At 43.1% G+C, this 13,450-nt stretch overlaps 1 protein-coding gene across 3 annotated transcripts in view; it reads left to right on the top strand.

Annotated features, from left to right (window-relative positions):
- The window catches only part of ITGB4 (integrin subunit beta 4), a 49,707-nt gene extending 36,508 nt beyond the window's left edge, over positions 1-13,199 (top strand). For 2 of the 3 annotated variants that reach the window (XM_069953327.1, XM_069953329.1), the window contains exons 27-40: positions 355-562; positions 645-796; positions 912-1,092; positions 1,475-1,612; positions 1,955-2,137; positions 2,252-2,383; positions 5,385-5,546; positions 8,885-9,001; positions 9,089-9,238; positions 10,199-10,387; positions 10,681-10,836; positions 10,919-11,083; positions 11,941-12,057; positions 12,146-13,199. In XM_069953327.1, coding sequence (XP_069809428.1) covers positions 355-562; positions 645-796; positions 912-1,092; positions 1,475-1,612; positions 1,955-2,137; positions 2,252-2,383; positions 5,385-5,546; positions 8,885-9,001; positions 9,089-9,238; positions 10,199-10,387; positions 10,681-10,836; positions 10,919-11,083; positions 11,941-12,057; positions 12,146-12,285 — 2,190 coding nt within the window. In that variant the 3' untranslated portion in view covers positions 12,286-13,199. Of the gene's footprint in view, positions 1-354; positions 563-644; positions 797-911; positions 1,093-1,474; positions 1,613-1,954; positions 2,138-2,251; positions 2,384-2,644; positions 2,840-5,384; positions 5,553-6,606; positions 6,742-8,884; positions 9,002-9,088; positions 9,239-10,198; positions 10,388-10,680; positions 10,837-10,918; positions 11,084-11,940; positions 12,058-12,145 lie in introns of all 3 variants that reach the window. The other variant, XM_069953330.1, reaches the window with a different exon arrangement.
- Positions 13,200-13,450: the final 251 nt, after the last annotated feature.

Raw genomic sequence — 13,450 nt, 5'->3', positions numbered from 1 at the left:
AGCCTGAATGGGAGAAGGTTCATAAAAGGAGAGGTTTTCTATGGGGATTTTCTACTGCTCTGGACAGTTCCTGACATAGACAGAGGTGGCAGTAGAGAGCGCTCTGTCAGACTGGAAGGAATACACCACTTCCTGCAGGACATAAAGCATCTGATAAGTACTGGAAGACTTGAGATGTTTTGAAAAAATTACAAATCTGTATAACTTTCTGACACCAGTTGATTTAAAAACCATTTTTCCCCTCCAGAGTACCCCTTTAAGTCTGTGACTTGGAGGAAACACTGCAAGGGGATTAACTAGATGTGTTTGATCCCTCGTATTCCATTATAATCTTTTTCTGTATTATTATTTTAGGATTACGCTTTCTCGGAGGGCGATGTCACATTCCAAGGAGATGAAACGCAGTCACAAATCTTGGTTCCTCTACTTGACCGATCAGAGGTGGACACATTGCTGGGAAACAGGCAGGTGAAGCAATTCCTGATAGAGCTGAGCAATCCAAAGTACGGGGCCAAAATCGGCAAGTACCCACAATGCACCATCACCATTGACGACAGTGCAGGTGAGTTACTGGCTACACCTTCTAGGTAAAACTGGTATGACAGAACTTTGGCACTGACCTTCTTGTCCAATTTATTTTTTAGACATTGTACCAAAAGTGATGGCGCCACAGGCCGTTGGATCTCCTCGCGGAAAGATGGGAGCTCCAGTTAATCTGAACGCCCAGGCTATTAGTGCCAGAAAGATCCGGCTCAACTGGGTTCCCCCGCCTGGAGGAAAAGCTGCGGGATATAAGGTAAGTGCATTTTCATCACTCTTTTTGGAAAATTTGCATTAGATATCAGCAACATCTGAGAGCCACAGGTTGGAGATAGTACTGGATATATAGCGCTTCCTTCTATTCCATTTAGGTTCGATACTGGATTCAAGGAGACTCTGAGTCTGATGCTACTGTGATAGACACCAAGGCGACCTCTACGGAGCTGCTCAACCTATATCCATACTGTGACTATGAGATGCGAGTGTGCGCCTATGACTTGCAGGAAGAGGGTCCATATACAGATATTGTGACTTGCCAGACCCTTGAGGATGGTGAGTATGGGTATATCGTTTATCCAAAACATTGACTACCAAGGCCAAACTCTTTGCACCATGTGATACTGTGGTACTCCACTTTCCTCCCACACACCAAAACCTTTTCATAGGTCGATGAGTCTGTAGAACAGAAGTCAATGGGTCCATGAAAAATGCTGATGCCATACTGATTACCCTCCCTATGCCATCTGTATTTGTGGATCATTTGCTCCCCCCAGTGGCCATCTTGTGCAGCACAATGGGGGATCTGCAAATATGGATAAAATTAGAATTTTTTTCTTACATTGAAGAAAAAATTACATATTTTTTACAGGCCACAAAGCACTTACCATTCATTCCAATCATTATATGCTCTCCTGTCCCTTCTTGTCTTCCACAGTCCCAAGTGAACCGGGCCGTCTCGCATTTAACGTTATTTCCAGCACGGTGACACAGCTGAGTTGGGCAGAGCCTGCTGAGACCAATGGCAATATCACCGCTTACGAAGTCAACTACGGCATGGTGAACGAGGACAACCGTAAGTAAAACACCAAAAATTCTCCAACGTGTTACCTTGTTCTCCGCTCTCCAGAAAATTCAACATCTGTATCAAATATTGAAAATCTGATCTCCTCCTAGTGGCGGTGGCTGCAGCCGGACAGAATCCTATAACACTGATGTTATGTATGGGGATTTAGCCGCACCAAATTTTGGACATATTTTGATATAAGAAAATCAAATGGAGTTTTAGGGTAGCTTGTATAATATTATAAACTGTGTACATGAATAGTCATGCATTCACATGATGTATGATTAGGCTGTAACATGTAAACCTCATGTTCTCTTTATGTGTATTTTTATATCTTTGTCTTTCTGCTAGAACCCATTGGACCTATGAAGAAGGTTCTGATCAATGATCCAAAGAAACGAATGGTTCTCATTGAGAACCTGAGGGAATCACAGCCATACCGATATACTGTTAAAGCCCGTAACTCAGCAGGCTGGGGCCCAGAGAGAGAGGCCACCATGAACTTGGCCACCCAGCCCGCTCGCCCCATGTCTAGTAAGTCATCTCCTCAGTTGATGAATCAATTAGACGTTACCAGGACTGGACTCTGCTCCTGGTCTAGTTTTTTATAACCATCTTTTATTTAGCTCTGACATTGGTTACTTACAGTTCCCATTATCCCTGATGTCCCCATTATCGATGCGGAAGGTGGAGAAGAGTATGACAGCTATCTGATGTACAGTACAGATGTCCTTCGATCTCCAGTGGGAAGCAAGAGGCCCAGTGTGTCTGATGAATCAGGTACAAAATAAGGTCTTCAGATCCTCCTTCATCACACCATTCATAGTGGGACGGGTAGATACTTAAAAGATTATTTGATGGTTTCTCAGCCCATTTCCAGGTCAGACGATGGGTACAGACCCATTGGTATATTGAACAAGCTTAGTCTGTTGGCTGTTAGCACCAACCACACTGACCCGTAAACTGCAACCCCCCCATTCCCCCTCACCCTTCCTCCTTAGTATGCACCCCCCCCATCTAAGTCACCCCTGTCCCTTGAAGGCAAGCACTGGAAATACATCCCACTCCTGGGGTCGGAAATGGATCTGCGCCATGTCACATGGAAACTACCTGTAGAAGTCATCCCGCGTCTGTCAGTCAGCAGTGCAATATCCACAGACACTGAGAGTCTTCAGGATCAGATGGATCATTCCAGTTCCTTGAAGAGGAAGGGAACAATGCGGGAAACTGCAGAAGGTGACAACCAGATGGTGGGGGGGTCCACTACTGTATGTTTTCCTCCCTCCCTTCAACCCCCCCATCAGTGTAAAGTGCTAACAGCCTTCAGCTGCATGACTGTCTTGTCTTTTCTTGTTTAATCGGTGTGGTGGATCAGTCAATGGATAGCGGGGCTATTCATTGTACTCTTTCTTGGTCATGGTCTTACACCTACACGTACAGCCGAAGTCATAAGTTTACGTACACTGAGGTTGAAGTCAATAAAACTCAGATTCTCTATCAACAAACTCTAGTATTAGAAAGTTGTTTCGGATATCCAGTCTGTAGACAATGCATGCGATTGTGCCAACAAATGTTTACAAGCAGATGAATTGTTTTCTTAAAAATAAAAAAATAAAAAGGTCAAAAGTTTACATACATAATGCTGCCATTAAAAAGCTTGGAAAATCCCAGAGAATTGTGTCATGGCTCTGGAAGCTTCTAATGAACATCATGTAAGGTAATTGGAGGTGACCTGTGGCAGGATTTTAGGGTCTGTACTACAAGCCCACTTACCTATTTAAATGACAATGTGGGAAAATCTAAGGAAATCAGCGAAGACCAAAAAAGAATAGGTGACCTCCACAAGTCTTGCACATCTAAACAACTAAAGATGTCCCATTCATCTAGGACCATAGGACTACGTAGAGAAACATTCTGTGTGGGAAGGTAATGGAGGAAACAGGTAGAAAATATCTATATGTAACACGTGTCATATAGACCTGATAGGAATAACCCACTGCTCCAAAGCCGGACAAGGATCTTAGACTTGGAGAGATGTCCTCCGATCTGATGAGGAGGGGGCTTGTGGAAGAACACCATCCCAACCATGAAGCATGGTGGAAGCAGTGTCATATCAAGGGGGGGGCTTTGCTGCAGGAGGGACTGGTGCCTCACAAAGCTCTGACCTCAATCCTATGTAAAATTTACGGGCAAAACAGAAGCATATGAGAGTAAGGTGGCCTACAAGGCAGACTCTGTCAAGAAGAATGGACCATAGTAAGAAGCTTATGGAAGGCCCAAATACTATCCACATGTATGTAAACTTCTGAGCCACTGGGAAAGTGATGAAGGACAGAAAAGCTGAAACAAATCATTGACTTTAGTATTATTCTTTTCACACTCTCAAAATATAGTAATGATATAGTGTGTCTAGTACACATTCCCTCTCTTACATGTACAGTAACATGTCAGGAATTGGAAAAAAAACATGAGTTTTAATGAATATGACTAAGATGGATGTAAACCTATGACTTCAACTGTATCGGTCTGGATTGCATTGCATAAGAGAAAAAAGAAACCACAGTGGTAAAAAAAAAAAATGAAATGCTGCAAAGGTTTAACATTTAAAGGGGTTATCCAGCGCTACAAAAATATGGCCACTTTCTTCCAGAGACAGCACTGCTCTTGTCTCAGTTCAGGTGTGGTTTGCAATTAAGCTCCATTCACTTAAATGGAACTGAATTACAAACCCCACAAAACTGGAGTGGGGCTGTCTCTGGAGCAAAGTGGCCATGTTTTTGTAGCGCTGGATAACCCCTTTAAGTCAATTCACTCAGTGGTCACAAAAGGAATAAAAATAAAAGGTCCCATTCAGTTTACAATGGAAATGAGTGAAAGTAGTAAGAAGCAATATGACTATGCGTCACAAGAGGGCAGTGTGCTCCACAAGTCAGAGCAAGGAACATGAATACCCGAAATTGCCATTTATGCTTCGGGAGGTACAGATGTCAGAGCTATATATGTCGCAGCTTTCAGAACGGCTTAGGATGATGGTGAAAACTATTACATGAGGCAGGTTTTTAAACAGCGACACCAGAAACACTTCACAACGATATGTAAGTCTCTGTGAGTCTAAAAACTATAGTCAGCAACCTTTAATAATTGCCCTCAAGGAGGCCTAGACGTGGTGCGCACTGTGCGATTGGGAAATGGTTCTTAATATAAGCACTGACCTCATATACTCACCACGGCTTCATCTCACAGCATTATTAGTGAAATGTAAAAAAAAAAAACATATTTTTTTTTTCAGAAACAGCTTCACTCTTGTCCATGGGTCTGTGGTATTTCTACTGTTATGAATGAATATCTGCAATACCGGTCACAATCCATGGACAAGAGCGGTGCTGCTTTTTAAATAATTTCTAATCTCATAGTGACAGTGCCCTCCAGTGTGCCCCCTTAACAATTGCCAAAGTGCTGTCATCAATACTGCCCCCAATAATTGTAGAAATCAATGTACCCGCTATAATGGCAGCCTCAAAGTTTCCCAATAACAGTGCCAACACGCTCTCCTTAACATTGCCAACCTGGGTGTCACCATACAGAACGGCACCAGCCAAAGTAATCATATAGAATCTTACACTAGGGACCCATAGACTTCAATGATCTATAACCTGCCAGATCCCCCCCCCCCCCAATAAAGATTGCCATCCCCTTTATTTCAGGGCCGTAGGCGCCTTTTGATAAATAAGCTTGGATCAGAAACCCAACAACATTTCTAAGGTGTTCATCTTGTTTTTAGAACAACTTCTCAATGGACGCATGGACTTTATGTTCCCTGGATCAGTGAACAGTCTGAACCGGACAGTGGCCGGCTACCAACAGCTCAGCCCCAGCGTACAGCAGGACTCCTACAGATTTGGCAGCACCAGCTCTCACCACACAACCACCATATCCGGACATAGTAAGTGTTGGCTTCTAACCTTCTTATCCCTATACGTGGTCAATGGGGATATTGATGTTCATCAGAAGCCTTGAGTGTCTGTTGCCACAGGTGGCGCTCTTCTCCCTCCCTTATCAGGCTGGGTTCACACTGCAATTTTGCTGGCTGTTTAACAGGAAAAGAAAAACACAGGAAAAAGGGATGCATTTGTGTACTTTCATTTTCCATTGACTTCCATTATATATATATATATATATATATATATATATATATATATATATATATATATATATATAAATAAATATATATATATATATATATATATATACGTACAGATGTCCAGCAGCACACCAGCATAGGTGAAAAAGGTGATTTATTGCAAGTAGTACAAAAGTACAGAGAGATGCGACGTTTCGACCCTCTCACAGGGTCTTTATCAAGCTTTAATCATGCTTGATAAAGACCCTGTGAGAGGGTCGAAACGTCGCATCTCTCTGTACTTTTGTACTACTTGCAATAAATCACCTTTTTCACCTATGCTGGTGTGCTGCGGAACATCTGTACGTACTATTGGGGATCCCCAGGCCGGGGGACTGACTCTGTACAGCACCCGCTTCATTAAGTCTTGGATGTGCGGCTTTTTCCTGTATCTATCTATATATATATATATATATATATATATATATATATATATATATATATATATAAAAAAAAAAAAAGATCAAAAAACGGATCAAAACACACCTGATTTTTTTTTTTTACTGTACCTAAAATAGTGGTTGACCAGCAAAAACGGAGTGTGAACTCAGCCTCAGGGGGAGATTTATAAAACATGGTGTAAAGTGAAACTGGCTCAGTTGCCCCTAGCAACCAATCAGATTCCACCTTTCATCCTCACAGGCTCTTTGGAAAATGAAAGGTGGAATCTGATTGGTTGCTAGGGGCAACTGAGCCAGTTTCACTTTACACCATGTTTGATAAATCTCCCCCTCAGTGTGTATTCTTATGATGTCTACAATGTTTTAGCCCTCCGTTTCTCTCTCACAATCTCCCGCTGTCTCTTTTCCCCGTCCTGTTGGAGGGTTCCTGCATCCCGTGCAGGAGTACCCCGAGAGAGTCTTTGCTGGGGCAAAGACGAAGGGTTACCATGGCAAGTACGCCAGCCGGGAAGCAATAATTATGGCTGACGGTCCTAGAAGGATGCACGCGGTGATAGGTACCATGGAAACGAGTCACGCTCACGCTATTCGGTCATTGCTTTCCATGGACGCTTCATCCCATCCTCAGATTCCAGACCGATGAGATGCAAAATACGTGAAAATTATTGTGTTGCGTTATGGCGTAATCCCGAGTATCAAGTCACAACGATAAAGCAGAAAGACTGGTTTATAGCAATGGTCATGAGTGACTAAGGATATACTGAGGATTACTGAACGCCACACAACGTATTTCAGCATGTAGTGATTGCAATGCATGGACCGCTTCCCCCCACACTCCATATCAGACTGGTCTCATATCTGCCATATATTTGCCTCCAAAACAAATGTCGGTCTCAGAGTTGTCCTCTCCTCTGGGTGAGCTGGTCAGCTGGATCACCCAACATGGGTCTTCAAACTGCGGCCCTCCAGCTGTTGCGATACTACATTTCCCATCATGCCTGGACAGCCAAATCCAAAGCTTTAGCTGTCAGGGCATGATGGGAATTGTGGTTTTGCAACAGCTGGAGGGAAGCAGTTTGGAGACCCATGACCCATAACTCCATGTCACACTGAGGATAGATAGTCATAGGTCCACAGATCCAACTCTCCTAGATTCCCAAGTGTCACAGAATAAGTAACTAGGACTAGGCCTGGATAACAAAAGATAATTTGCCATGCTATTAAAGTTAATTTTTTTTTCTTTCATATCAACTGGTATCAGAAAGTTATATAGATTTGTGATTTACTTCTATTTAAAAAATCTCTAGTCTTCCATTACTTTTCAGCTGCTGTATGTCCTGCAGGAAGTGGTGTAGTCTTTCCATTCTGACACAGTCATCTCTGCTGACACCTCTGTCCACATCAGGAACTATCAGGAGCAAGAGAGATTTTCTATGGGTACAGTTCCTGACATGAACAGAGGTGGCAGCAGAGAGCACTGTGTCAGACTGGAAAGAATATGTCACTTCCTGCAGGACATACAGCAGCTGATAAGTACTGGAATACTGGAGTTTTTTTTTTTTTTTTTAAATCAGTATTTATTAAGACATTTTCAATAAACAGAACAAGAAAAGGAAGCGTGTTAAGGGACGCAGCCCTTGCAAAAAGAAGCCATTAAAGTATAAGGCAATAAGATACAGAATGCGAGTACCAGTATAACCATGGAGGCACAGTGGGAGGGAGGTGATCCTGAACTTGGGGCCAATAAAACATTCTGGAAGTGGTACACCCGCGTCCAAGTAACGCAAGCATGGGGAACAGAAGAGTTGGGTATTTTTTTAAATAAAAATAAAAGAAAATGACAAATCTATATGACAGATATGATTTAAATTTTGTTTTTTCCCCACTGGAGTTTCCTTTTTAAAGGGAACCTATCATCACTTTCCTGCTGCCTGAACCACTAAACATCAGGGCGCTCCCCCCCCTTGATTGACAGGACCCTCTTTATATAGGGAGAGAAGGCAGATGCCAGCAGGGACTGCCCTAATGACCTGCGGTTTGAGGAGCAGGTTCCCTTTAACCACCTGATAGAAGAGGACAACTCATGGGTCCATTTACACAGAAAGATTATCTGACAGATTATCTGCCAAAGATTTGAAGCCGAAGCCAGAAACAGACTATAAACAGAGATCAGGTCATAAAGGAAAGACTGAGATTTCTCCTCTTTTCAGATCCATTCCTGGCTTTGGCTTCAAATCTTTGGCAGATAATCTGTCAGATAATTTTTCTGTATAAATGGACCCATATAGATCCTTATTATATCTACTAGAGAGGGCAAATCTATCAAAAAATGATGTTACTATGTCAAACCTACCTGTCTGATCATGAATGGGTTAACCTGCCTGCCTATAATCTTCCATATACGCACGCCTGACGCCCCTTACATCATATCCAGAGACTCAGTGAATCGTTGCTGTCTCTGTGCTTGAAGGGGTTAACTCCACACCGCTGTAACCACCCATCTTCACAGCTGGATCCTGCCATGCATGAGGGTCGCACCGCCATATAGGTATACACTGGTTCTGCAGGTGCGGAGAAAAAATCTGTGCTGTGCACATGCATTACACGTGTCCTGCGCATGTGGACAAGCTACATGTCTATGTCCTAGCTACATATATACAGTATATAGTGATTCACAATAACCCTCTAATATGTGTATAGGCACATCAGGACAAAGCAGACTGGGACTGCCCCCACTCATGTTGGGCACTGGCCGAGGACGGACTCACTCAGAAGACGTGCGTGATGCCCTCACCAGCTTAGATGTGGCCATACAAGGTGCGGGCAATGCCTTTACAAGAAATCGAATATTGTCATGTTAACGGATTTTGTGTCTCCATACTAACAGCTATATCTATTGTCCAGAGTCACGACTCTCACCTGGAATCCCAGACACCCCCACCCGCCTAGTATTCTCAGCATTGGGGCCGACTTCCTTAAAGGTCAGCTGGCAGGAGCCACAATGTGAACGAGAGGTGCTGGGGTACAAGGTGCATTATCAGCTGCTGAATGGAGGTACGCTATACGCACTATGATGTCAAACGTATGTGACGCCATTACGAGACATGCCGAAGATGTATATACTATATATTCTTTAGTGTGGAGAGGAGCAGAACCTACACCTGCATGACCCATAGGCTGGTGGTGACAGCATTGTTCTAATCCTACCTGTCTTCTATAAGCTTTGATTTTAAAGTGCAGCGATTGCACCCCTTCAATTTTAGTTATGCTCTATCCTGTGGCCAGGCCATACCCTCTCTATATAAAAATATCTAGTTACCAGTGTGGTAAAGTTAAAGGAGTACTCAAAAAATCTTTTTTCTTTCAAGTCAACTGGTTTCAGAAAGTTATATAGATTTGTAATTAACTTCTATTTAAAAATCTCAAGTTTTCCCATACTTATCAGCTGCTGTATGTCCTGCATGAAATGTTTTCTTTTCAGTCTGACACAGTAATCTCTGCTGCCACCTCTGTCCAACCGGGAACTGTCCAGAACAGAAGAGGTTTTCTGTGAGAATTTGCTACAGCTCTGTACAGCTCCTGACATAGACAGAGGTGGCAGCAGAGAGCAGTGTGTCAGACTGAAAAGAAAACACCATTTCCTGCAGGACATGCAGCCACTGATAAGTACTGGATGATTTTTAAATAGAAGTCAATTACCAATCTATATGACTTGATTTGAAAGAAAGATTTTCGCTAAAGTACCACTTTAATACTGTTCACCCTGCTCTCGTAAGGATAACGGGAAGACAGTGACACCTGCTAAGAAAACAAGAGCGTCTTCCTCCTATAGACTGGTGTAGCACACTGACTGCAGGATGGGTATAGCCTGATCCGAGGAGCTAGCACTCTTTTGTGCTTAGTGGCAGCAGCCTACTGTATATCCAAGCGGTCTGTGTCCCCCAATGACACGAGTGAGAAATACTGAACACTGTACATACTATACTGGATACATGACAATTACCGTCCTTTCAGGTGACTCCCGAACAATCGACATCCCGAATCCCCGGGAGAACTCTGTGGTGGTGGAAGATTTACTCCCCAATCACTCCTATATGTTTCGGGTTAAAGCACAGAGCGAAGAGGGATGGGGACCGGAACGGGAAGGTGTTATCACTATAGAGTCACAAGTGGATCCACAGAGTCCTCTCAGCCCTGTACCAGGTACCTACCACTCTTCATACATAAGATATCAGATATAAGGTATCCATAAGAGAGCGTTCTTGTGAACCTGTCTGCTTGTATTACCAGTGAAATAACAATTAGGAAGCCCCCATTCTTGCCCTACCCAGTCAGATACACACCTCAATGACAGGGGTAATGGTAACACCCACTTACTTATCCATATATTCCCAGGAGGAACTAAAGAGGGACAACTCAATGCAGAGAGGGGTCAGAATTCGCTTCCCTTTTCCACCGTGATGCATTGTATATAATCAGATCTATCTTCTCCGCAGGTTCTCCTTTCACTCTGAGCACCCCAAGTGCACCTGGACCCCTTGTTTTCACTGCTCTGACACCAGATTCTCTACAGCTCAGCTGGGTGCGACCAAGAAAACCTAATGGGACTATCCTGGGTTATATGGTCACTTGTGAAATGCTGCACGGTGGAGGTAACTTGCTGGGATGCTACTATGTTAGTAGGCCTTACATGGGTAAAATAAGAAGCTAATATGTGTATTGTGTATTACTCAGGAGAGCCAAGAAATATATATGTGGAAGGTGATATGCCTGAGACAACACTGACCGTGCCCTTCCTAAGCGAGAACCTTCCCTATAAATTCAAGGTGCAGGCAAAAACCACACAAGGGTTTGGGCCTGAGAGAGAAGGAATCATTACCATTGAATCACAAGATGGAGGTAAGTTGGTAGAGACTGTGGAATTTGAGCTGAATTGGGAGCAGGCCACAACCTTGCCTGAGCTGTTTTCAACAGCATTTAGACATATGCTTTACAGCAAACCCCATGGACATATAAGCATTAGACAGCATCTCTCTCTCTCTGATACCAATGGCAAAAGTTACCGATGTGCTCTGTGACCATTGCGCTCATCATTTCACAGGCAGGAGGAGGCTGAGCTGTGAGCTTCATCTATTCTCCTCTTCTTCTTTTTTTTTTTTTTTTTTTTTTTTTTTTTTTTTACTGGTGTCATCTTTCACTGCAATTCTGTACAAATCACTTTCTGGCAGCTTACTCCTTATCATCACAGACAGGACAGGTTTAGTGGTGGGACTTAAAATTAAAAAACACCAAAGAGAATCTTATATGTTTTAACATAAAAACTTGATTTAAACAATAGGTCATTTTCTGATGACACCTTCCCTTTAAGACGCAGTTTACTTGGTTGTAACACAAAGGCACAAGCTGAGCATCTCAGCACTGTTGTGTAAGGCTTCCCAGGACTGTTGCATGAAGGTGCTGTAGACTTAGAGCACCCTGTGTTGCACCTATAAGCCTGAACTAGCGATCCATTCTACTATCAGGTAGGCAGCTATGCTGAGCTAACATAATTCTAGCTAATACATCTTAGTGCAGGGATTGGGAACCTTCGGCCTTCCAGCTGTTGCAAAACTACAGTTCCCATCATGCCTGGGCAGCTGAAGCTTTAGCCGAAGGTTCCCCATCCCCGTCTTAGTGCATAGCTGCAACATTTGTCTGTATAGATGATCAGAATTAATGTTATTCAGTGACATCACGGTGACCTGTGTTACTTGTAGGAAACTTCTCTCAGTTCGGGACACAGCAGATCACACGTCGCGAAGTCTTTAATCTGCCGACAGAATACAATAAGACTAACATCTCCCATTCTACCATGTCAGACCCTTACTTCACAGGTAATAACAGATATAGAGATATATATATTTTTTTACAATGTCTATAGTGTATATATGGCTGTACCCACTCTTATTGTTCTTCTAACAGATGGCATGTCGGTGACTTCTCACCGGATGGAAAGTTCCGGCACAGTTACTCAGCAAATCACCAAAGAGTACGTAACACGAACAATGATGTCGGGAGGATCTCTTAGCCGACAGGTGGATCGTCAGTTCTACGAGGCCTAAGAGATGTACGTTCACAACTACACTGGACTATGTAACTGCCTAGGTGCCCCCCACCCATCCCTGGCACTTTATTGCTCTGTGCTGCGGGAGTCTCAGTTGTGCTTTTTATAGTATCCTGAAAACAAGGACATGGATGGGGATATGAGAACGATACTGACGTAGGTCCTACACAAGGTACCAAATGGGATAACATTTCTTCACTGTCTGCATCAAGCTTTCCAATGCTGAATAATTGCAATGCTTTGAGGGAAGAGATAGCACTGACAGTCCTATCCCAGCATCCTCCATTCCGCTGCATGCTTTAAACCAAACTTTATTTAAACTTTTTATGCTTTGTAAATAACTTACTTTTTAAAACTATATAAGAGAAAGGGAGAATTTATATCAACTTAAAGGGAGTCTGTAAGGAGATCTACGCTGCCTGAAGAACGAGCAACATCAAATCCCGACAGGCTGCCTCATCACAAGCCACTAAGTTTTAGTCTGAAACAATATATCGTTTCAAAGAAAAACTTAGGGAAGTGGTGACCCTGGATTTCTCTCAGATCAGTTTGATTGACAGGTCTGTCCCTATACACAAAGTCCAGAGAGACTAGTCAGAGTTGTGTGGAAGAAGCTGGAGAGACCCCCACCCAGACATTTACCCAGTGCCGTGGCTCTGGAACGGGTAAAACTTAGTTGGTCATGATGATGGAGCCTGTCAGAATACGATGCTGTCCGTGCTTCGGGCAGCATAAACCTATCGACAAGCTCCCTTTAAGGTCTACATTGAGAAGGGATCTTGCTGAAGATATTGCAAATGGTGAATTGTGCCATAAAGGTTTTGTATTGGTGTCTTGTACTTGGTGTTGATATAATCAATTCATAGATGAATGGAAAAAAGATATCATATTCCATAAATCCAGGTGCTGTTATGTATCTATAGCTTTACTGAGAAGTCCGGACGTTTCTGGTGACCATCAATGAGAAATATGGATGGGGCGGTGAAACCAAACTAGTGAGATGGAAAAGTGGAGAAATTGCTCAAGGCAACCAACGAGGCTGCTGATTTCATTCCCTAAGGCTTTGATAAAAGGCTGGAACCTGACAACTACTCCATCTTTCCTACCACTAGTTACAATAAATCAGTGTGTCCTCTCCCATTGTAGTTTTAAATTGCCCGACC

Source organism: Dendropsophus ebraccatus, chromosome 14, assembly GCF_027789765.1.
Source record: "Dendropsophus ebraccatus isolate aDenEbr1 chromosome 14, aDenEbr1.pat, whole genome shotgun sequence".
In the NCBI taxonomy this organism is placed as follows: domain Eukaryota; kingdom Metazoa; phylum Chordata; class Amphibia; order Anura; family Hylidae; genus Dendropsophus; species Dendropsophus ebraccatus.
Note: the sequence above shows the minus strand (reverse complement) of the source record. Positions and strands in the feature narration are given on the sequence as shown.